The 18,108-nt window shown below is 36.6% G+C and overlaps 1 protein-coding gene across 3 annotated transcripts in view; it reads right to left on the reverse strand.

Annotated features, from left to right (window-relative positions):
* TTC17 (tetratricopeptide repeat domain 17) overlaps positions 1-18,108 on the reverse strand; it is a 138,470-nt gene that overhangs the window by 91,840 nt on the left and 28,522 nt on the right. For all 3 annotated transcript variants that reach the window (XM_025356229.1, XM_025356227.1, XM_025356230.1), the window contains exons 3-8: positions 8,506-8,675; positions 7,086-7,197; positions 6,703-6,834; positions 2,130-2,239; positions 1,471-1,615; positions 891-1,030 (exon numbers count right to left, since the gene is read on the reverse strand). In XM_025356229.1, the coding sequence (XP_025212014.1) occupies positions 891-1,030; positions 1,471-1,615; positions 2,130-2,239; positions 6,703-6,834; positions 7,086-7,197; positions 8,506-8,675 (809 nt within the window). The remainder of the gene's footprint in view (positions 1-890; positions 1,031-1,470; positions 1,616-2,129; positions 2,240-6,702; positions 6,835-7,085; positions 7,198-8,505; positions 8,676-18,108) is intronic.

The raw sequence follows: 18,108 nt of genomic DNA on the forward strand, positions 1-18,108 counted from the left end.
TTACACACTGTAACATATAGAGATTTTAGGAGCTACACAGATTGTGTAAAGATAGAGCCAGCTCAGTTAAGAGCATGATACTGGAAAAGCTCAGCCAGGTATAACAGAAACCAGTTATGAATAAGCAAGCTGTCATCCTTTTTACTTCCTACCATGTTATGCCTTAAACAGATTGGAAAATAAGCAAATACAAAAGCTTAATGAATTCTAAATCTCTATTTAATTCTCTACTAACCAAAGTAAACTCAACTATTACAGCTAATTCTGAGATATGAAAAATTCACTTCTGAGTTAACAAAGTTTCTTAACTAGCCCTATTGACTGAAGGAAATGTTTTTTAATTTATTATACCTCAAGGATCAAATACAATAGAATTCCATTACTGTACAACCTAACACACAATCATGATTAACACGTGGGCCAAATAATGTCTCTTGATCCCATTTAACTACCTTAACAAGAGCCCAACCCTAGAAGCCACCACCTCTCTCCAAGAGGAGAAATATCAACTATTGCACATGTAAGTGATTTTACTGAAACTTAGTATATTCTATGGAAATAAAAATGTAGTCAACAAAGTTACTAAGTATCCCAGTCTCCCCATCCCAACTGACTTCATAAAAGTAATCAATGGTCAATAAAGATTTAAATGACAGCTTTTACTACAAATAGTCTCTAGTTGCAGGAATCCACACAATTAAAGATATTCCTCTACACAACCACTGAATTGTGCTAAACCACCAGGATAACAGAAAAAGCATAGGACCTGCAGTACTGAAGAGGTTTCTTTCTTAATTCCAATTACCAAATTAACACTGATATCCCCTACACAGATTTAACCTAAGGTTCTATAGTGCTAGTGCTTCAGTGAAATTTTTCCTCTCAATTACCTATGTTGAGCCTCCAATTTCTGCTCCAGTTTTTGCTGACATAGGACAGCATGCTTCCTCTTTATAGCTTGCTCAAACCCAGGTTTGGCCTGCAAAGCGTGGTCATAACAGAGCACTGAGTGGTTATATTCCCCAAGCATCTGAAGAGACAAAAACACACACACACACACAAGGGGAAAAAATGTGAGCCATCGCCTGGTTGCATCTGTCCAAATCCTCTAATGATTTATGAGATCACACCTACATCTTACTCTACAGTGACCATTATTTTGATCAGTGACCAGATCCCTACAATATTAAGGCATACTATAGGATGGTTTAGTTGGAAGGTATTGCTAACCTTAAAGGGTGTACCCTGTAGAAGTTTAAAATTCCAATTTAATTATTATTTTTTTTTTTCGGCAAGAGGCTAGAACAATTACATTATTGTGTTGAGGATTTTTCTTCCTCCTAATTTCATTTCCATTGTTCAGACCAAAAAATAAATGGAAAAAAGTAACATTCTACTGAGTGGGGGGAAAAAAAAAAAAAGAAAGTGGCAACTACTAGCGTGACTCATGAAACAAACAGTTGTACTTACTGCATATATATTCCCCAAAGTGTAATAGCTGGTGAAGAAGTCACTGTCATCCAGAGCTGCATGGACCACGACAGCAGCATCAGCAGAGAAGTGTGCTCTGTGTAGAACGTTTGCCAGGTTGACCAGGGCAATGTCTTTATTGTGCCTAAGGAAAGCAGCACACATTCCACGATTATGTAGAACCACTTGACAAGGAAAAATGACATTCAAAGTTACTTGTGCTTAGGAAACTAAGATATAGGTGGAGCAAATAAGATAATCATAGTGTTTCATTTTTAAATTATTGATGGTTCTTAACCTGATAGCTACAAATTTTGTCTTGCAGACACTATATGATTTTACAATTTATTTAGGACTTAAATTTGCTTTAAGAAAAGTTAAACTTAGTTTACGATAATTGCATTCAAGTCCTATGTGAATCATAGGGCATCTACATAACATATTTTTTCCTTAATGGAAATGGAAAGTATACTACACAATTATCACTTTGAACTTTTTGACATCTGTGATTTTTTTTGTTGTTGTGGGACTTATTTCTTTGAAGAGGGATGGAGAAAAGTAGATAATGCAATGCTGCTTCTTATTGCTTTCTTATGTATTGTTTCTATAACAGTCCTGAGGAATGTGGAAAATCAAGTCCAGAAGAGGAGGAATCTTACCTGGAAGAGAAGTGAAGTGCTCGCATGGCACATTCTACTACCTGATATGGCTCATTCTTAATTCTCCAGTAAAATGAAGCCATGTTATACAGTACCCATGAGGAAGAGTTCTAGAGATTAAAAAAGTGAAATTACAAACAGGACTCAAGACAGTTTAATTTAGAATAGTCAAAAGGAGCACTTTTAATATTCTGGCTCTTCTGAAATTCAAGATGAAGAGCCAGACTAATGATAAGCAATGATAAAGAAGAGGACACAGTGCAAAGAAACTATACCTGTCAAAAGGGTATTCTAATCATCAACTGAGCATGTGCATTAGTGTGTGGTCTTCATATAGAGACCATCCGACTCCAGCTTATTCCAAGAGGGAAATAAAGCTGAAAATCCCACCAATTGACCACAACTTGTTGAGCTCTATTTCAGGACTTCCGAAGTTAAGTCAGAAGACCTCATCTACTTAGAAATAGCTCTAACGTGAAATTCCTGAAATTAACATTGTACAAATTTTTCTATTTATGTAATATCTGAGTGAAGGCACAAACCTAAACAGGCTTACTCCAAACATAAAGACAAAAAAAAAAAAAAAAAAAAGAGGAAAAAGGGCCAAAAACATGAACAAACAGCTAAGAAGTATGTAAAATGTGTAACTTCACAAACAAATAGAAATTTAAAAGATACAGGTTTTCCTTTTACGAAGTGGCAAAGACTAAAAAGAATGCCAATACTTACTGAATATTATTAACTTTAGATATTAAACTATAGAAATGCTAAGTTACTACAGCATTTCTGGGGGACAACTTGACATGCATGTAAAAAGCTTTAAAAATGTAATGTATATTACATTAACATACATATTAATGTATATTACATTTGCCCTTTGACTCCCACAATTCTATTATTAAAAATGTATACTATGGGGAATAATTACGTTTTAACTATAAAGCTGTGTAAAAATCAAACTCCAAAAGAATATATTACAAACCAGTTTTGAAATTATTCACTTTACTTTCTTTTATAGATTTTTATAGTATGAATCTTTCGCAAGGGCCCAATTATTTTTAAAAGAGCTATTTTAATGTAGTTAAAAAGTTTAAATTTAGTTAAATGTAGTTTTTGAAGACTACAATAAGTACAATCCTGCATTATTCATCCTTAAGCATTCTATCTTCAAGAAAAGTATGTGATTTTTGAGTGATGCAATTTCAGATTTTTGCACTATTAGCAGATCGACTATGAACTTCTACTACTTGAAGTTGGTTAAAGGACAATACATTCTTCACAACTGACTTGTGGCCGAGGTTTCAGTTTTCTTTTTCATGGCCTTTTGAGAAAGTTGTTTTTCAAATCAACCAATGCTTTGATTTTGATTTTCTTCTTTTATTTTCATGTCAGAGTGTAAACTGGGACAAAAGTTCAATTAAAAGTTCTACATGAACTACTGAAAAGAGTATAAGTTAAATATATATCATAGCATACTGGCGGTAAGATAAAAATACATATTTAAAGAAATATCTTTCTGTAATTCTCATAAAATCTCCCCCAAATCTATAAATGTTCTAATGTTACTGTGAATTACTCCCTCCTTCCTTTGACCACTTTCTGCCATTGGCTCTTAGGACATCGCATTCTGCAGGATACCCTTTCTGGTCTTTTTTGCTGGCTTTCCCCCTCTGCTTGATAAATACATGTGGGACGCACCCAGGAGTCAACTGGCTTCTTCTCAAACTTTACTCTTCCCGAGATGACTTCATCCAGTTCCCTGGCTTCAGATATTCATTATTTAATAATTACTCTCTATGTGCCCAACTCTAACTTTCCCTGAAATTCCAAACTCATATAGGTGTTTCAAATTTAACATGGCCCAAATAGAACTCTTATTTTCTCTTCTCCCACCCCAACACTCTCCTCCTTCAAGTTGTTCAAGTCAAAAATTTAAGAGTTTTCCTTGATTCCTCTTTTGCCCTCAATCCCCATATCTAACTCATCAGCTTCTAAACTCCTAAATATCTCCTAAATAGTTCAAGTCCTCTCGTTTCCACTACTAACAACTGCTAGTCCAAACCACCTTCATCTCTCTCTTGAACTATTGCAACAGCTTTCTAACAGGTCTATTTCCAGTTGTGGTCCTTTCAATAACTTCTTCATATAGCAATCAAAGTGATCTTTTAAACCATTAATTGCAATACATTGCTTCTCTGCTCTGACTTCTCAGCACACTTAGAATAAGATCCAAAATCCTTACCCTGGATTTCAGACCCTTACATAATCTGGCACTGGCCTAATTCTCTGGCTTCATTCCTTATCATCCTTCCTCTTGCTCACCAGGCTCCAGCAATATTGGCCTGAATTTGGCTGCACGCCACCTGTTATGGACTGAATGTCTATCTATGTCTCCTCAAAGTTCATATGTTCAAGTGTTATCAGACCTATGAGGAGTGGATAAAGGCTAAATGAGGTCATAAGGGTTGGGGCCCAAATTTGGTTTCTTCCTATAAGAGTCCTTATAAGAAATGGAAGACAGATCTCTCTCTCTCTGTCTTCAAGCATGCACACAGATGAGGCCATGTGAGGACACAAAGAGAAGGTGGCCATATGCAAGGCAAGAAGAGAGCCCTCACCAGGAACCAAATCACTGGCACCTTGATCTTAGACTTCCCAGCCTCCAGACTATGAGAAATAAATTTGTTAGGCCACCTAGTATGTGGTGTGAACAAATATATTTGGTCTTTGTCCCCAGTTCCTGACACACAAACCTAAAACTTGAAGAATCACAGCAGTAATGTGTGTCTTTCATATGCTAATGGATGACTGGAGGCAGGTGGCCCCCAGATAGCTTCAGGACAGATGCTGGTCCCAGAAAAACCAAGGCATGATTAGAGGGTTAAATCTTTCAGAATCCCATTCTCCCCTTGTCCTTCGGGGATGGGAGAGAAAGTAGAGATTGAGTTCATCACTCATGGCCAATACTTTAGTCATTCATGCTTACATAGTGAAACCTCCATAGAAACTCTTAAACAACAGAGTTTTGAGAGCTTCTGGGTTGGTGAACACATTGAGATTCTAGGAGGGTGGTGTTCTGGAGAGGACATGGAAGCTCTGTGCATCCCTTCCCCCTATTCCCTGGCTTATGGCTTTGGCTGTTCCTGAATTGCATCCTTTACAATAAACCAATAATAGTTGGTAAAGCACTTTCCTGACTTCTGTGAGCTGTTCTAACTTGGGGAGGCAGTTGTGGGAACACTCTTGACTTTATAGCTGATTTGTCTGGTGGCCTTGACATGCGACTGGCATCTGAAGTGCAGGTAGCCTTGTGGGACTGAGTCCTTGACCTGTGGGGTCTGTGATAACTCCAGGTAGTTAGTGTCAGAATTGTACTGAGTTGGAGAACACCTAGTTGGTGTCAGGAGAACTGGAGAATTAGTAGTGTGAGAAAAAACTCCATATGTTTGGTGTCAGAAGTGTTTTGAGCAGAAACGGTCCAAAGTGGTACTTTGTTATGGAAGCCAGAGCAGACAAATACAACCATCTAACCTCAATCAGGATTTAGAGCCTTTGCTGTGGCCTAGCATGCTCTTCCAAGGTCTTTGAATTTTGGTTTCTTCTTATGATTCAGGTGTCAGCTTAAATTTCACCTTTCCGGAGAGATAACCCCAACTGCTAGATCTAAAGTAGCCACCCAGTTACTTTCTGTTTTAATTTTCTATAGAACACTTACCACTATGGTCTACTCTCAACTAACCATTCTCTGAAGGATACTGTAAAATCCTGGGCCAGTTTTCTCTTATTACTCATCAAGTTCTGGGAACGTAAAAGTTTTATATTACCTTCGGAAAAATAAGATGAAGATGGTAACACAGCTACAAAAATAACCATGTAAAGCATTTGAAAGTCGTTATTATTGTACTTTTATCTGAAAATTCCTCTCAATATACAGAGTTATGTATTTGAATAAACTGTATACAAAGGTGGCAATTATACATCTTATTTTATACCACTACAATACTGCTTAGAAACTAAACTGCATTGCCTCCTATGATACTCCTTAGGCACAAAGAAGAACAAAAACATTTTCTAAATGCCCACGTTAATCCTGAATGACACATTTAAATTCTTGGGTCCTGTTACATAAATCCCTATTTCATTTTTTTTTTTAAGTAGATGTTCCCTTAAAAGAAAGTTACAGAAGATTTTATTGCTGGTGGTGATTCTTTTTCTGTCTCAGAAAACAGTAGTAATATATGTATTGTGTGTAGATAATATTAAAGACACTAAAACATTAACTTTCTTACACACACAATGTATATAATCCAGCCTATAAACCCTGTTGCTAATGTCAGTTTGTATTTCGTTTTTCATCAATTAGTTTAGATAAAACTTTCCAGCATCTCTTCCTGGGAAAGAAGACTAGTCTATCCATATTTCTCCCCAGCACTGAACTATGCAATTTGCATCAATGTAAGTGTAATTTCAAATTGTCTTCTAGACTAAAACAAGTTACTCAGGTATTTTCCAAGAGAAAAATACCTTCTGTTTACACAGAGCCTGCTGGCTCTTAAAGTGACTGCTGACTTACCTTCTGTAGGCCTTCATGAATGAGGTGGCCTATGTCATCTATACTCCTTCCTAATCGTTTAGATAAATATGTGAAGATTGGGTCTTCTTTAGGTAGTAGAGGTGCAGAAAGATTAACTCTCTCTTGTACACCCTGAAGAGAAGAAAATGATTCAAAAGACATATCAAAGGATATAAAAGATGACAAATAATTCGGTATCTTACAGTATTTATTTTGAAATACTAATATTTTAGAGTTTTAAGAAATAAGAGATGCCTGTAAAATTACAGAGCTGTTTGGAAGAAGAGAAGAAAGAGAAATAGTCTTTATAAGTGAGAGATCAACAGAAAGAAGAATGCAAAAAAAAAAAAAAAAAAAAAAAAATCCTAAAGTTCTCTACTTACTCTCAAGTGCTGAAAAGCATGTATACTATATGGAAGTTCTAGAATTTTAGTACAATCAGGTTGCTGAGGGTCTGGAGGGACAGGAGATTCTGTGTCTATATAATCTTCAGGACTAAAATCAAAAAGAAGCAATGAGTGAATAAAAGGTGAGATAAACAATACTTTATTTATTTATTTAGAGAAAGGGTCTCATTCTGTTGCCCAGGCTGGAGTGCAGTGGCATGATCACAGCTCGCTGCAGCCTTGATCTCCTGGTCTCACGCGATCCTCTCACCTCAGCCTTCCAAATAGCTGGGATAACAGGCATGCACCACCACAACCAGCTATATATTTTTTTATTTTTTGTAGACAGGTCTCACTATGTTGCCCAGGGTGGTCCTGAACTCCTGGCCTCAAGTGATCCTCCCATCTTGGCCTCCCAAAGTGCTGGGATTACAGGTGTAAACCACTGCGCTCAGTCAATAGTACTTTAAGAAATGTCAACTTTTTCTCATATTCTCATAGCATCTCAACTTTACAACCAATTATTAGTCAATATTCATACCTTTTCATATACCTGCCACGAAAAGTCAAACATTTTGGGAGTTCAAATTAAAGTCAACAATCACATAGAAAATAGTAGATAGATCACAGAATAAAGATCACAGACTTTTTAATAACTAACATAACTGCTCAATTGTTTCTAGAAACGTTAAACCAATTTATACTTCCACTGACAGTCTCTCTACATTTTTACAAGTTACTATTTTTTTGATATGCTTTCCATTTTGGTAGATGAAAACTATCTAAATATTGCAACTTATACTTATTTGATCATTTCTGAGAAATTTTTTTCCATGTTTATTGGCCATAAGTAATGTTTTGTTAATTTTTTTTAAACTACAAATTGTTCAATTTTCTTTTTCTTTTTCTTTTTTTTTAAGAGACAGGGTCTCACTCTGTCACCCAGCCTAGAGTCTGGGCTTTGGTAGAGTGGCACCATCATAGCTCACTGTAACCTTGAATTCTTGGGTCAAGTGATCCTCTCAGTTTAGCCTCTTGAGTAGCTACAACTACAAGTGCACACCACCATGCCTGGCTAATTTTTATATTTTTTTTGGTAGAGACAGGGTCTCGCTATATTGCCTAGCCTGGTCTCAAACTCCTGGCTGTTGGCAATCCTCCCACCTTGGCCTCACAAAGTACTGGGATTACAGGTGTGAGGTACCACGCTCAGCCAAGTTGTTCCATTTTCTACTGTGGTGTTAAATATTTTAAATTAATTTATAAGAATTCTACATGTAGTATGTATTTTGAACTTTCAAATTCTAAAACTCATCTGTGATTGAAGCTTACTCTTATTACAGAAATAATTTCTTACTAATTTGAGAAAAGAATGTTTGAAAAAGCAATTTTATTTTTGGAAAGAGAACTTCTTTACCTGATGTCTTTGCTCTCCAAAGTTATGTATGTGCCATCATACAGATCCAGGTCCCCTAAGGGCACCTTGGCTTTGATGCAGTCTGGGTCTTCTTTATTATGTCTCTGTTCCAGTCCTGTGTCTCTGTCCTCATTCTCTTCTATGTGAATTTTTTGAGCAACTAATTGTTTCTGTTAAGAAGAAAGTAAGAACAGAATGGATTCTTCTAATATTTTAGTCTAATTACCATTGAAGAGAAAGGGGAATTTGAGCTGAAGAAGTCAGAATCCTCTATGCAGGAAGACAAGAATTCTGAAAACGCCCTTAGTTAACTTAGTCAACACACACAAGCTTCTCAAAAAAGATGTCCACATACAGAAAGTAACAGAACACGACATTTATCATAGTGGCACACATGTGCCTTCATAATATGATTTCTGACTACCCATGAAGCACATCTACTAACTTAACTTTCCTGGCACAGAATGGCTCTGCAATGAAAACAAATCTGTCAAGCTGTTTCAATCCTTCAAGATATAGAGCATGCTGCTATTGGTACCTGGGTATTCCAGTTAATTCCTGTCACTCATAAAATATCTATTTTTTCAAATGTACAAATAACACAAATATCCATTTTTCAACACCCATATCTATCATATGCCAATATTTTATCTTCCCCCACCCCATTTTTTTTTTTTTTGAGACAGTGTCTTGCTGTCACCCAGGTTGGAGTGCTGCAGTGGTGCGATCACAGCTCACTGCAGCCTTGACCTCCTGGGCTCAAGCGATTCTCTCACCTCAGCCTCCCAAGTAGCTGGGACTACAGGCATGTGCCACAATGCCAATTTTTTTTCTTTTTTTTTTTTGAGACAGGGTCTCACTTTGTCACTCAGGCTGAGTGCAGTAGTGCGATCACAGCTCACTGCAACCTCAAACTCCAGGGCTCAGGGGATCCTCCTGCCTTAGAGCCCCAGGTAGCTGGGACTACAGATGCACACCACCATGCCTGGCTAATTTTTTGGTTTTTTTTTTTTTTGTACAGATGGGGTTTTGCCATGTTGCCCAGGCTGGTCTCAAACCTCTGAGTGCAAGCAATCCACTTGCCTTGGCCTCACAAAGTACTGGGATTACAGGCATGAGCCACCATGCCTGGCCAACTTTTCTGTTTTTTATAGAAATAGGGTCTCACTATGTTGCCCAGGCTGGTCTCAAACTCCTGGGCTCAAGCAATCTTCCTACCCTGGCCTCCCAAAGTGTTGGGACTACTAGCATGAGACACCATGCCTAGCTGAGATTTTTTTTTTTTAAAGAAAAAAAAAAAGGGAGGGAGTTCAAGGTATTCTTTAATGTTGTCTAAATCTCTAACTTCTTATAATTAATCTGAGTTTATGTGTCATTTCCACGTATATTTTTATAAAATACTATATTACCCATACTCTCCTAAAATATTACTTTCATTATATATGTATCCCAAATCAACATACAGCATTGCTTTGTAAGTTTTAAAATTTTACATAAATGGTATCATACTTAATGTATCTACAACTTAAAAAAAAAAAAGTATGTATGTTTTTTATATTTATTTACATTAGTCAGAATAGCTCTAAATTTTTCATTTAGATGGATGTATAAATATGTATTTATCCATTTTCCTGTAAACATTTATGTTGCTTCTTTTAAAAAAACTTTCTTTGCAATTAAAAATGCTACAATATTCTTATGTCTCCTTGTACACATGTGAAAAATTCTAGCAAGGGCAGAAATATGGGGTCATATGGATGCACACATTTTCAGTTTTATGCAGATGTGTCAATCTGCTTTTCACAGTGGTTATAACTATTAGAATTCTCCCAGTAGATCATAATACCTATATCCCCAGAATCTTACCAATGTTTGGTTTTGTCATGCTTTTAAACTTATGCCAATCTAATAGGTATGAAACATTATTTTGTTATATTTATTATGGTAGTAGACTATGTTATTGTGATAGACTGTATTACTATTCACTAAAATCCTGCCCCTCCTTACAAGGTGATACATCACTGTTTTGCCAGACTCAGGCTTGGGCAATATGACTTGCTTTGGCCAATGTAACATAAGTCCCATGTGACCCTTTTACAGGAAAGCTTTTATAGAGTTAGTGTATGCTTCACCATGTTCTTTCTTTCTCCCTCAGCTACTGAGAATGCCAATATTACAGTGGCTACTCTGTCGGCCTAGGTCCTGGCTTATGGATCACAGTGACATGGTACAGATCCCCAACAGAGCCCCAAATGATCATTTAGCATGGCCTTATTGTTTTATGCCATTAAGATTTTGGGGTTATTAATGGGGACAGAGCCTATGATCTGTTTCCAATTATTCCCTCCACACTTTTCATGGAGATATGCTATCCTGCCCTACTGACTTCAAGGCATGACCACATGACTTGCTTTGGCCAATGGAATGTGAGTAGAGATGGTGTATATCACTTCTCAGTAGAAACTTTAACCAGGCTTATATTATTTGGTTGTTCTTCCGTGAGCCTTCACTTTCCTTCATAAGAACAGCACTGAGGTTCTGTGGCTATTTGTTGCCAATGCACAAGTTGACTAATACACTATAAAATATGGACTATATCAACTAATAGAATAATATTTAATAAGATTGAACATACTTTCATATGTTTATGAGATATTTTGTGAATTGGCTGTTCAAGTTTGCTCATTTTTTTCCCCCAATAGGTTTTCTTTTTAAAAAAACTGATGTGTAGGAATGGCGTGGTGGCTTGTGCCTATAATCTTAACATTTTGGGAGTCCAAGGCTAGAGGATCACTTGAGTTCAGGAGTTTGAAACCAGCCAGGCAATACTGCGAGACCCCATCTCTACGAAACAAATAAAAAGTTAGCCAAGCGTAGTGGTGGTGCTCGCCTGTAGTCCTAGCTACTGGAGAAGCTGAGGTAGGAGGACTGCTTGAGCCCAGGCAATGAGGTTACAGTGAGCAATGATCATCCTACCTGCATTCCAGCTGGGGCAAGAATGAGACCCTGTCTCACAATAAACAAATAAATAAATAAATAAGAAATTAATCTGTAGAAATTTATGGAAAAAGTAATTCTATAAACTCATCCTCTATGAGTTATATGCATGGCAAGTATCTGCTTTTAGTCTGTAGCTTATCTTTTATCATTTGAAGAAAAACTTTTAATTATAAGATGGGCAACTTTATCAACTGTTTTCTTAATGGTTTGTACTCTGTTTTATTTAAGAAATCCTTCCCAAACCTGAGATTGTAATTACATCAATCAATTACAGTCAAGTACCACATAAAGATGTTTTTGGTTAACAACAGACCCCAGTGGTGGTCTCATTAGATTACAATACCACATTTTTACTGTACCTTTTTTATGCTTAGATATACAAATACTTACCATTATGTTACAACTGTCTACAGTATTCAGTACAGTAACATGTTATACAGTTCTGTACACTTGTTATACAGTTCTGTAGACTAGGAGTCTATACAATATAGCATAGGTGACTGTATAGTAGGCTATATCACCTAGGTTTGTGTAAGTACACTCTATGATGTTCCCACAATGGTGAAATCCCCTAACAACACATTTCTCAGAGCATATTCCTGTCATTAAGCAATGTATGACTATCAATTTTTTTTTTTTAGTAAAAAGTTTCACTTTTCATACTTAGATTTTTAAACCGTATAGGAAATTTTTTTTTTTGTACATTGAAAGGTATTTTTTTCCCACATGGACAGTTTCCTAATATCATTTATAAAGAGTCTATCCTGTACCCATTTATTCAATCAGTTTTTAAATTTCATCATTTTCTAAAATCTTACATTATACCTAAGCTTTCAAATTTATTGATCTAGAGTTTTTATAGTATTAATAACTATGTCTTTAGTTTTAAAAATCTTTATCTTATATCTGCTTTTTCATCACTAACATTTCTTTTTTTCTGTCATTTCTCTTTTTTTCTGATAAGTCTTGCTGCTAGAGTTTGGTCTTTTTATTTTTTAAGTAAATACTGTTTTCTTGAGACTGTTTAATTTCTTATGTTATTATTTCCATATTTATATTATTTTAGTTAATTGGTTTATTACGTTTTCTAACTCATGTTGAATATTTAACTCATTTCTTTTCAGTCTTTTTTTTTTTTTTTTTTTTTTTTAAAAGACAAGCTCTCGCTATGGCTGTCCTGTCTAGACTCAAACTCCTGGGCTCAAGCAATCTTCCGGCTTCAGCCTCCCAAGTAGCTGGGATTACAAATGTGAGTCACTGTGCCATTTATTTTAATAAATGCATTTTTCTATAAATTCATCTCTAAATATATCTAAGCTTCATTTCAGGACTTTTGAAATGAAGTGTTCTCACCATAGTCTAAAGTTTTGTGATTTTTCTCTTTAAACCATGGGTGATTTAAGAATGCCTTCAAGATTTTCAAAATTTGTGTTTTCTCTCCTTTTTCCTGGGCATGTGTATTTTATTTCTTTTAACTTAATTGCACTGTGATCAGAGAACATATAATGCATGATAACAAAACTTTGTAAATCACTTCCCTTATATCCTGGTAGTGGTCAATTCTGGTAAATATTCTACATTGAAAACACTGTATGTTCTCTTTGTTCAATTTAGGACATACTCGCTCCCTCTATATCTTTTTCTATGTCTTGCTGTATACATCTATGTATAGATTTATACAGAGATCCAAAGGTGTTACTTCCTGTATCTTATTTTTGTTAGACTTACCAGTTTCTGACAAAAATCTGCTAAAGTTGCTTCCTCTGGCTGACTTTTCATGTAATCCTGTCAGTTTCTGCTGTCTTGATATAAACATACTCACATCCATGAGGCCGAGTTGTTAGGTACACACAAGTATATGATATTATATTTTGTGGTAGGTTGTTAATATGTAGTATCTGTCTATTAATTATTTTAGGCTCTTACTTTGTCTGAGACAGGCCCACTGTTCTTTATCATTGTAAATCTAAAATTCTGAAAACTTAAAGCTTTAAAAAATTTTTTTGCATTAAAATTCACATGGCAACAAAACCTGATGGAAAGCCATTTTACAGTCTTTATACTCTTAACACGCATGGTCATACATGTCACTAAAGAAATATTAATGTATCTGATTATAGACTTTGAAACAGCCCTGAGAGAAGTAGAATGTAATATAAAATATTTGTGCCTATCACATTTCTTTTCTTTTTTTTTTTTTTTTGAGACCTGGTTTTGGTATGTGACCCAGGCTGCTGGAGTACAGTGGTGTGGTACAATCTCAGCTCACTCCAACCTCCATGTCCTGGGCTCAGGTGATCCTCCCACCTCAGCCTCCCAAGTAGCTGGGACTACAGGCGCACACCACCACGCTGGCTAATTTTTCTATTTTTGGTAGAAACAGCATTTCTCCATGCTGCCCAGGTTGGTCTCGAACTCCAGGGCTCAAGCAATCTGCCCGCCTCGGCCTCCTAGAGTGCTGGGATTACAGGCGTGTGCCATTGTGCCTGGCCTAACATTTCTAAAATTAAACAACCAAAACAAAAAACCATATTCTTAAACACATAGAGCCTCAATGATTTCAAATAAGGAACTGTGAACTTGTATAAATACATCCATATCAGCTTTCTTTTGCTTAGCATTTGTATAGCAGATACTTTTTCTACGTTCTCTCCTCTCCTCCTATATCCTCTTTTTTATTTGTAAGTTTGGTAACTATAGATTTACCTTTTTTTTTTTTTGAGACAGGGTCTCATTCTGTCACTCATGCTGGAGTGCAGTGGTACTATCATAGCTCACTGTAAGCTCAAACTTCTGGACTCATGCAATTCTCCTGCCTCAGCCTCCCCACTAGGACTCCAGGTGCCTGCCACCATGCCTGGCTAATTTCAAAATTATTTTGTAGAGACAGCGCCTTAAATTCCTAGTCTCAAGTGATCCTCCTGCCTTAGCCTCCCAAAGTGCTAGGATTACAGGTGTGGCCCACCACACCTGGCCTGCATGTCTATTATTTTAGTGCTTGTCCCCTGCGTTTTTTGTTTTTATCAGTAAATATTTCAGTATGTTTTGAAAAGAAAAGCCTCTTTTGTAAAAAAATAAAACCACCACACCACGATCACATGTAAAAAACAGTAATTCCTTAATATCAAATATCCAGTCTGCATTCAAATTCCCAATTGTTTCTTCTCTTTTAAAAATATAGTTTGAGGCCAGGCACGATGGCTCCCACCTGTAATCCCAGCACTTTGGGAGGCCGAGGCAGGCAGATCACCTCAGCTCAGGAGTTCAAGACCATCCTGGTCAACACGGTGAAACCCCGTCTCTACTAAAAATATAAAAAAATTAGCTGGGCGTGATGGTGGGTGCCTGTAGTCCCAGCTACTCGGGAGGCTGAGGCAGGAGAATGGTGTGAACCCGGGAGGTGGAGTTTGCAGTGAGCCGAGATCGTGCCACTGCACTTTAGCCTGGGCGACAAGAGCGAGACTCCGTCTCAAAAATAAAAACTAAAAAAAAAATAAATAAAAATACAGTTTGTTTGAATCAGAATTCAATATAGTCCATACACACTGCAATTGGGTGATTTGTCTCTTACATCTCTTTTAATCTACTGGATACTTTCTCTCCCCACTCCCTTGTAATTTATGTGTTAAAGAAACTGGGGCCAGACATGGTGGCTCATGCCTATAATCCCAGCACTTTGGGAGCCTAAGTTGGGAGGACTGCTTGAGCCCAGGAGTTCGAAACCAGCCTAGGCAACAAAGTGAGACCCTGTCTCTACAAAAAATAAAAAAAATAGCTGGGCATTGTGCACGCCTGTGGTCCCAGCTACACAGGAGGCTGAGGCAGGAAGACAGCATGAGGAAGACAACCAGGAAGTTGAGGCTGCAGTGAGCCGTGTTCACGCCACTGCGCTCCAGCCTACGTGACAGAGCAAGACCCTGTCTCAAAAAAAAAAAAAAAAAAAAGGAAAAAAAAAGGAAATTGGATTGTTTGTTCTGTAGAGTTTGCCATTCTAGGGGAATTTGCTGACTAGGTCCTCAAGGTTCACTGAATATGTTCCTCTATTTTCTGTATTTCCTGAATATTGACAGCAGGATCTAGAGTAATAATCTTTTTGTGTCATGGACTTCTTTGGCAGTCTGATGAAGCCTATAAATCTGTTTTCAGAATAATCTTTTAAATATATAAAATGTAAGAGATAGAATGACAAAGGAAACCAATTACACTGAATAACAAATTATATTGTGGTTTATTTTTTGGTAAGACTACTTACAAAGTAGCAAGCAACATTCTTAAGTTTTTAATATATTTGCCAATAAATTTTCCCATAGCATATTAATTTATTCAGTTATTTTTATCTTTTGAACATGACAAAACAATCTAACATGCTTTAATCACTGAACATGCTCCAACCCAATTGCATATTATTAATTTTATCTAGTTTGACCTCAGAGAGCATAATAAGTAAATTTAGCAATTTTTTCATCAATGTTTTTAACTTATTATCATACATTATATGAACTTCCAATAGGTTTACTTTTCTTCTTGCAGAAAACATCCTTAATATTTTTTCAACTGAAGTGAGAGTCTGTGGTTAGTACTGCCTTTGTACGTCAGAAATTATCTTTACTTTGCCCGCATTTTTAAATGATAGTTTAAAAGAATATAAAATTTCAGTAGAATTGATTTTCCCTTATCCTTCACTGTCTTCTGTTATCTAAGATGTTCATACAGTTGTCACTACTTGGTAGATAAACTGTTTTATCTAGTCTCATAGCTTTAAGTCTATCTGTCAATGACTAACAATTTTCTATCTTCAGCCTGAATCTTTCCCCTTGAGTTTGCACTAGAAGAACCAACTGCCCACGTGATGTCCATTCTTGAATGCCTGACAGGCAATTCAAACGTTAACATTTCAAAGCCAAACTCCTCCCCAATCTTGTACCTCTTTCAGTCTTCTTTATCTCAGCTAACATCAACTTCAATCTTGCAATCACTCAAGTCAGAAACCCTGGAGTATTTCTTCACACCCTCTGTCTCATCCCCTTCTTTGCAATCACTCCATGACCATCATCTAGGTCTCACAGTCTTGTGGCTGTTTCCAGGTTCTATCCAGTTACCAAGTTCAGAATCAGACCTTTCAATTTTGGTTTCAAGTTCCTATTGCAAATATTCTACCCTAAAATGATATTCAGGAAATTGAAGATGTAATTATTGAACTATTGGATGATTCAGTTCCTTTTCTTGGTCATCAGCATTAGTCTTTCTGTTTTTGATATGTTTTCTTTTGTTGTTGTTGTTGTTGTTGTTTTTTGCCAGGCTCTTTCTATGAGCAGAATGGCTTCATCCCAGTCTTCAAGCAGTAAGCCTCGTTCTGTTCCTACATCTTGCATGGAGTATTGTCAGCTCCCTTGACCCCACAGTGCTGAATATCAGATACTATAGCCTGCTCCTGGCCTTGGAGCCCAACAGGTTGGTAGCTTTGGTCACATTCCCAATTTAGTGCTTCTCCTCATTTCTGGTTTATGGAGATGCTTATACTACTTTCAAGCCTGCCCACATTTTATTTTGGTTTCTATTTTTATATTTTACCTGTCATTGCTATGCATATGAAGCAGAAGCTTCATAGTATAAGTATAAACAAAAATAGAAGTTTATACTTAGTATCAGTATAAACAAAAATAGAAGTTTACTAAGTACAAACTTCTACACTACCTTAACCAAAAATTGTTGGAGTCAGTATTTTTCATTTCATTTTCACTGACTTAAGAAATGGCACTTTCTTCCTATATATCCTCTAATTTAAATCTCTTTCTCTTTATATAATACAGCCTCCCAAAATAGCAATAAACATATATAATGTGCCTATATACCTGAAAAAAAACAACAACACAGATTTTCTGCACCATTGCATCTTTCTGAACACTGGGTTTAAATAAAAATAGATCATGCTTCCAAGCATGAAGCACTATAAGGATACCTACTGTCTAATTCCTAGTATTGACAAAAATCAACATTTCCAAATTTACAAGTGATAAAACCGGTGTGTACAAGGTGAGAAACTATTTTTACAATGTTGAGGTATTCAAGTTCTAGAAATACTCTAAATATACTTCTACCTAGGCAGAACTGGTTAATGTGTGCTACTTTTCTCTCTTAATTCACAGATTTTTTAAAAGTACATATTTATAACTATTTGTAGACATACGTATATTGATAAATACACTAGTCTAAATATATGTAAATGAAATTCAGGACTTCTACATAACAAGAAAATACAAGCCAACTTAGTTTACCAGGTATGCCAGCTTTTGGCTGGGTGCGGTGACTCACGCCTGTAATCTCAGCACTTTGGGAGGCCGAGGCAGGTGAATCACCTGAGGTCAGGAGTTTGAGACCAGCCTGGCCAACATGGCGAAACTCATCTCTACTAAAAGTACAAATATGAGCTGGGTGTGGTGGCAGGTGCCTGTAATTCCAGCTACTCAGGAGGCTGAGGCAGGAGAATCGCTTGAACCTGGGAGGTGGAGGTTGCAGCGAGCCAAGATTGTGCCACTGCACTCCAGCCTGGGTGACAAGAGTGAAACTTCGTCTCAAAAAACAACAACAACAAAAAACCAGATA

This window comes from Theropithecus gelada, chromosome 14 (assembly GCF_003255815.1).
Source record: "Theropithecus gelada isolate Dixy chromosome 14, Tgel_1.0, whole genome shotgun sequence".
In the NCBI taxonomy this organism is placed as follows: Eukaryota; Metazoa; Chordata; class Mammalia; order Primates; family Cercopithecidae; genus Theropithecus; species Theropithecus gelada.